This window comes from Penaeus japonicus, unplaced genomic scaffold (genome assembly GCF_977035675.1).
Source record: "Penaeus japonicus unplaced genomic scaffold, GWHDUDI00000001_assembly GWHDUDI00000004, whole genome shotgun sequence".
NCBI lineage: Eukaryota > Metazoa > Arthropoda > Malacostraca > Decapoda > Penaeidae > Penaeus > Penaeus japonicus.
In genome coordinates this window covers 39271359-39278858 of record NW_028234406.1, presented here as the reverse complement: position 1 = coordinate 39278858, position 7500 = coordinate 39271359, and the positions used below count along the sequence as shown (strand labels likewise).

Here is a 7500-nt window from a genome sequence, read left to right as displayed (position 1 = left end):
TATATATATATATATAAACATATATATATAGTATATGTATAGATAAATATATATATAAATATATATATATATATATATATATATATATATATATATAGTATATGTATAAATATATATATATATATATAAATATATATATATATATATATATATATAATCATGAATATGTTTAGAGACAGAGAGAGTGAGGCTCCAAATGCAGTTGAACAGGTACTAAAGTCTTTATGTACAAATGCATAAATATATAGAAATACAAAACAAAACAAAAATCTAAATATAACCAACATTGTTTCAAAGTGAGTCGCCATCGTCATCATGAAGGACCTGTTGATGCTGCTCATGCTCGCGACTGCCATGATGGCGGTCCAAGCTTGCAAGGAAGAAGGTAAGCAGTCGAGGCATCTTCTTCATTCAAACCATAAGCTAGAATATAATCTCTTAACGAGAGTAATTCGTACAGTTGTGTGGCCACTGAGACCGAGCTACGTTGTAGTAAGTCAATGGCGATCCAAGTTTAACTGCTTAATGAAGTTAATTTACAAGGAAAACTAACTTCTCAGTGGGCAATTTTCTATGCAGTAATAGGGTACGTCGCAAAAGGTTAAAATGAGTCAAACTCACTGGATACTAAACACTTGTTTAATAAAGGAAAGGCCAGCTGTCTGTATGAGATACACCCTTCTCATAATGCTTCTACCTAGTTAAATCTACAGATGTACGTTTTCTGTCATATTAGAATTTCATTAGTAAGTTAATGATAATTGCATAGGCTATAAATAATGCATTATCCGGATGCATATTGATTTACAATCCATAGTTTATGTAAATACCGTTATTGGTAAAATATTTTCATCAAACGTAAACTTGAGTCAACTTTACAACTTTGACAGGTGAATGCCACGACTTGATCAAGACCCTGATTCATAAGGAAAACATCACGGACACTATAGAACTTTGTATGGAAGAAAACGAAATTGTCCCTATCGAAGGTAAGCCGTAAGCGAATAACTTGTAACATAATCATTAACTTTCAATGCTCCATATATCCTGAGCGCTTAGAGAAATAAGTCAAGGTCACCAAGTAAAACCCAAATACCCAAAGAGCCTGGACGCGGTCGAGGACCCGGTGGCCGCAGAGGTGGCCGAAGGGGTGGCAGGAGAGGAAAGAGAAGTCCTCGCATGATGATGAGGTTCATGGAAACACTTTCTTCAGAAGATCAGGCGACTCTGACGGAGTGTATCTTCGAAAAGAAAGATCTTCTCACAGTGAGTTTTTATGCGTGTGTCCCCTTATCTTATCAGAAACCTATGGAAAAGCTTGGTTAGCATGATATTGTGCTCAATGGAATTCTCAATCTCACCCTTTGAAACACACATCATTAGTGCCACTGGCAATATGTACATTCATTCATTCATTTTATCAAAACGGTCGGCAACCTACGACTCCTGCAGGTGACCTGTGTGGCTCCTCCCTACTTATCAGATGTCCCAATTATCGTAAAAAAATACCTCTAAAATCCTGGTAAAAATAGCCACAACACCATAGTGTAGGTGACCAGGTATCTATTAGGTCCTCCTCTGGGAATATAATAGAGTATATTATTACTATTAGTAGTATTAAAGTATATTTGATTCTCATGTCTGTGGGTAGATTTAAATCCTATGGAGGATTATGGACGAGCACAATTTCAGGCTTTTGTAGTTACATTCAGCAGTTCAAGAACCTCGTTTTATTATATTCTGATGTTCATATATAAACAGGACGAGGGTTTGATCGATGCGACCCAGTTCGTGGAAGATATCGTCACCATGATAGAAGAGGAAGAGGAAACTCCGGAAACACTTGCTATGTTGGCTGCCATTGAGAACGGAGATTGTGTACTCGAAGAGGTCGAACCTGACGTAAGGCTTCCACGTTAAAGTAAAACAGATGTCGTACTGATAACTAACAACTTCCTCTATGTTGTTTTTAAATCCCATAACAAAACTTTACTAACACTAGAAATATCTCGCTAATTATAATTTATGTTAATCCACAGGTGGAGGTTATCTTCGAATTCATCGAGTGCCTTAAAGAAGAGTGTGAAGCTGAAACCGATCCGGAATCTGAGGAAATATAACAATCCACACGGAAAGAGAAGACCTTCGCTTATCAGATATACGATGGACTACTTTTTGAATCTTGCTTTTGTCGCCATCTTTAGATACTGATTCGATTTAGAATGTTTCGAATCAATACTGTCATGACTTCACATTCGCCTTTATTTTCTAGATATCTTTCTAATAAATCCTTAGCATTCAATTGATACTTACTAACCTAAAATTTTGCAAGAAGGAAAATCCTTCATCACGTAACATGGTCGTACATCGGAATTTTAACTAACTACGATGACCTAAACTGTATTCAGCTAATTAACCATACGATTTTTGTGGAAGGTATTACAGTTCGTCTAATAATTGTGTCAGGAATGGTTAGTGTTCATATTTATATTGCTTTTTCATAAGAACTCAAGACTGCGTGACTGGGGTTCGTCCCTTATCGGCCTCCCCCCGTTTATCTAATTGAATACTACAATTTGAAACACCCATCTGCTGGATTTCATTTTAAAAGCTGTATAACCTTATGCTACAAGGCTGCAAAAAACAAGTAATTAAATCTTGAAAATCGAAATGTGTTTATGCATCAAGTGTATATCGAATTCTATCCAGGGAATTAGGCAACACCTATTACACAAGATTAATTAATGAGTTTGAGACATTTACGACTAAATCGTTTCTATCGAAATGTATCAGTAAACGAAAGCGCTTTAATTATCTATAACAATCTTGTTCATTTTTTCTATATTACGAGTGAGTACTCAATCAAAAAAGTCATTTTAAATAGGTGTATGTTATTCGGTTGATTGTACATATTAAGAATGAATTCTGATGTGGGTATATCATTGAATACAATTTGATAAACATTCAGATTTCTGTAATGCAATGATGTAAAAAAAAAAAATTGACTTCTAAATTAGACAGTCCAAATTGAAGAAAGAAAACATGCAAACATTTATTTTTGTGGAGAAGAAACGACAAGGGATCTCACTTCTACGCAGTCAAAAGAATATTGGAAAATTATTATTACGACCTGTTGGTCCGGCAATACGGACCAACAGGTCGAACCTGAGGGAGGCTTAAATACAGTGATGCATACATGTATACACACACACACACACACACACATACACACACACACACGTGTGCGTGTGACATACCACCCTAAACCTGAGTCTAACACTAAGAAAAGGGCGACGTAATTCAGTCTTAACATCCGAAACAGATACTCAGACATAGACCAAATGAACGGCCAATTCAGTGAGATAATAAAGGAAGCTGCACTTGAAATAGGCGGTAAAGGCTAGAAAGGAAAGTTCAAAAGATTTCAGTAGAAACAAAAAAGCTTATGAAACAACATAGGGACATGAAAATGATATCAAGCAGATACAAAATAGAATCAGAAGAACTAAGACGATAAACAAGAATTTGACATACGAAAAATGAATGAAGCTTTGCTTTCGGGTACCAGCGTTAAGACAACAAAATAGGGAAAAGAAAACAATTAAATGCAGTAAAGAAACCCAATGGAGACATCCCAAACATTACGTTAGAAGAAATAAAAAGGGCACTAAAGGGCATCAAAATAGGGAAAACACAAGAAGATGGCAATAGTGTAGATCTTATTCAAGATTATTTTTTTAACAAATGTTTAAGTGACGGTAAAACCCCGGAACCCTGAGAAAATGCAATAATAATTTTAATACACAAAATGTACGACATATATGACCTTCAGAATTACCGACCTACTATAAGCATCATTTCAGTGATCTATAAACTCTTCACTAAAATCATCACAGCCCACATCAACGACACATTAGATTCAAAACAACCCAGAGAACAGGCAAGCTTCCGCAGTGGATTCTTAGCTGTAGACCATGCCCACACATTAACCCAAATAAGGGAGAAAACAAATGAATAAGGGAAGCCTCTATATATGGCATTCGTAGATTACGAAAAGGCATTCGACTCGGTATAGATAGCGGCAATACTAGGTGCAATTCGTAAACATGGAGTTCAGGAAATATATTGTAAATTATTATAGGAAATATATAGAGATAGGGTAAATCGACAATAAAAATCCATCCAGTCGATAAAATACCAATGAAAAAAGTGGTAGGCAGGGCGACACCATCTCACCAAAGCTGTTTACAGCTTGCTTACAGGAAATATTTAAGGTGTTAGATTGAGAGGAGAAATTAAAACAAGGGATGAACACTTGAACAATCTAAGATTTACAAATGACATTGTTCTCTTTGGCGAGAAACCAAGTGAATTACAACAATTACTAAGCGATTTGAATAGGAAAAGTCTGAAGATTGGCCTTAGATGAACATGAAAAAGACTAGTCATGTTCAATAGTCAAACCCAATTGAACATATACAAGTACAGGGTGAGGTACTAAAAGCAATTACCGAGTATGTAAACCTAGGGCAACTCATCCAGACGAATACATCCTACAAAATGAGATAAAAAGACGAATTAGGCTAGGTTGGAGTGCCTTCGGTACACAAAGTAATATATTACGATGTCGTTTGCCATTATGTCTAAAGAGAAAGGTGTTCAACCAATGTGTCCTCCCCGTCATAATATATGGGTCAGAAACATGGACAACGACCAAAGTATTTGGGAGAAAATTAGTAAGTGCTCAAAAAGGAATGGAAAGGCTCATGGCAGGAGTTAGCTTAAGGCACAGAATGAGTTACATCGATCAGGCAGCAAACAAAAGTAGAGGATATACTTATGGGCATTAAAAAGAAAACGTGGCAGTGGACAGGTCATATATATATATATATATATATATATATATATATATATATATATATATATATATATATATATATATATATATATCGGAGACAGGATAACAGGTGGTTAAATAAAACAACATGGGAAATACATGACACATAGAGACCAAGGGCAAGACCAGTGACAAGATAGTGTGATAAAATAGCGAATTTCGCAGGAGTAATCTGGACACAATGGACACAAGACTGGAATGACTATAAAAGATTGAGAAAGGCCTACGTCCTGCAGTGGAATGATATAAGCTGACGATGATGGTGATATATATATATATATATATATATATATATATATATATATATATATATATATATATATATGTATATATACATTTATGTATATACATATATGTGTTTGTGTTTATATATATATATTATATATATGTACATGCATATATATAAATATATATATATATATATATGTATGTATGTATGTATGTATATATATACATATATACATACATATAAACATATATATATATATATATATGTATATGTGTGTGTCTTTGTGTTTGCATTATGTATGAGTTTCCGCACTGTAATTGTATAGCTTCATCTTTGAGTTTTGGTGTAATTCTTATAACGTCATCTGTACATATGTAAGGTGGTGTCGCTATGTATGCAATATTTTTTGAGGATGTTAGCGATCATAGACTCTAAATCATTTCCTACGAGGCTATATGAAATAGATCGTGAATTCTATGCTTGCAAGTTCACAGTTTAAAAAAATGCAAGTTAGTTTCATTCAGTTCACAATCAAAATTCTAATTTAGACTTTGGGATATTTATTATTATCCTTTAGTTCTCTTTTGAAAGTATGTGTGTTGTGTCAGTGTTGTGTGTGTATTTATATATACATATACATGTGAGCGTACGTATGTATATATAAATACTTATAAATTATATGTACATATATATATGTATATATGTACAAAAACAGCAGGATGGGAAATACAGCCACAAAGAGACCAAGAGTAAGACCAGTTACAAGATGGCGTGATGAAATAGCGAATTACGCACACACACACACACACACACACACACACACATATATATATATGTATATATATATATATATATATATATATATATATATATATATATATATATATATACATATTTATATATATATATATCGGCATGGGATTGCAAATAATATACAAGTTGTTATAATTATCCAAATATATCTGCTCTATTGACGTCCTCCTAAACTGGCCTGCGTTGGCCATCCGTGAGAGCTGAGTCACCGTCACTCAACAGCAAAGACTCCGCCGCATCGTATATAAGACCCAGTCAGCATCCCATCAGCACACCGACTTCACACCTTGAAGTTCCAGTGTCACTCTTCGTCTGTGAGTATACAGTTGAACACACACACATGAGTGTATTTGACATATATCTATTTATACATACATACTGTATACACACAAACACACACATACATATATTATATATATATATATATATATATATATATATATATATATATATATATATATATATATTCATTTATATATTTAGAGAGAGAGAGAGAGAGAGACTTTAAATACAGTTGAGCAGGTTCTACAAATGCATAAGTATATAGAAAAAAAAATATATATATATATATGTATATATATATAAATAACCAACATTGTTTCAAAGTGAGTCGCCATCGTCATCATGAAGGACCTGTTGATGCTGCTCATGCTCGCGACTGCCATGATGGCGGTCCAAGCTTGCAAGGAAAAAGGTAAGTGGTCGAGGGAACTTCCTCTTTCCAACCATAAGGCGCCATAGAATCTCATGCCAAGAATAATTAGTGCAGTTGCAGGATTTCATTAGTTAGTTATGATTGCATAGGCTTTGAGTAATTCATTAGACCTTTACATATCAATATGTACTCTATGCAAATACCTTTATTGGCAAAATATTTTCGTCAAACGTAAACTTGAGTCAACTTTTCAACTTTGACAGGTGAATGCCACGACTTGATCAAGACCCTGATGCATAAGGAAAACATCACGGACACTATAGCTCTTTGTATGGAAGAAAATGAAATCGTCCCTATCGAAGGTAAGCCGTAAGCGAATAACTTGTAACATTATATTAGAAATAATCATTAACTTTCAATGACCCATATCTCCTGAGCGCTTAGAGAAATAAGTCAAGGTCACCAACTAAAACCCAAATATCCAAAGAGCCTGGACGCGGTCGAGGACCCGGTGGCCGCAGAGGTGGCCGAAGGGGTGGCAGGAGAGGAAAGAGAAGTCCTCGCATGATGAGGTTCATGGACGCACTTTCCCCAGAAGATCAGGCGACCCTGACGGAGTGTATCTTCGAGAAGGAAGATCTTCTCACAGTGAGTTTTTATGCGTGTGTCCCTTTATCTTATCAGAAACCTATGGAAAAGCTTGGTTAGCATGACATTGTGATCAATGGAATTCTCAATCTCACCATCTGCAACACACATCATTAATGCCACTGGCAATATGTACATTCATTCATTCATTTTATCAAGACGGTCGGCAACCTACGACTCTTGCAGGTGACCTGTGTGGCTCCTCCCTACTTATCAGATGTCCCAATTATCGTAAAAAAATACCTCTAAAATCCTGGT

The 7500-nt window shown here is 35.0% G+C and overlaps 2 protein-coding genes across 2 annotated transcripts in view; both read left to right on the top strand.

Annotated features, from left to right (window-relative positions):
- LOC122253265 (uncharacterized) overlaps positions 1-2302 on the top strand; it is a 3504-nt gene extending 1202 nt beyond the window's left edge. Inside the window, exons 2-6 of the mRNA XM_086536544.1 lie at positions 298-385; positions 891-989; positions 1103-1266; positions 1762-1902; positions 2040-2302. Of these exons, the coding sequence (XP_086392670.1) occupies positions 316-385; positions 891-989; positions 1103-1266; positions 1762-1902; positions 2040-2120 (555 nt within the window). The 5' untranslated portion in view covers positions 298-315 and the 3' untranslated portion in view covers positions 2121-2302. The remainder of the gene's footprint in view (positions 1-297; positions 386-890; positions 990-1102; positions 1267-1761; positions 1903-2039) is intronic.
- A 3906-nt stretch (positions 2303-6208) lies between these two features.
- LOC122253316 (uncharacterized) overlaps positions 6209-7500 on the top strand; it is a 2028-nt gene continuing 736 nt past the window's right edge. Inside the window, exons 1-4 of the mRNA XM_086536543.1 lie at positions 6209-6253; positions 6546-6633; positions 6858-6956; positions 7082-7242. Coding sequence (XP_086392669.1) covers positions 6564-6633; positions 6858-6956; positions 7082-7242 — 330 coding nt within the window. The 5' untranslated portion in view covers positions 6209-6253; positions 6546-6563. The remainder of the gene's footprint in view (positions 6254-6545; positions 6634-6857; positions 6957-7081; positions 7243-7500) is intronic.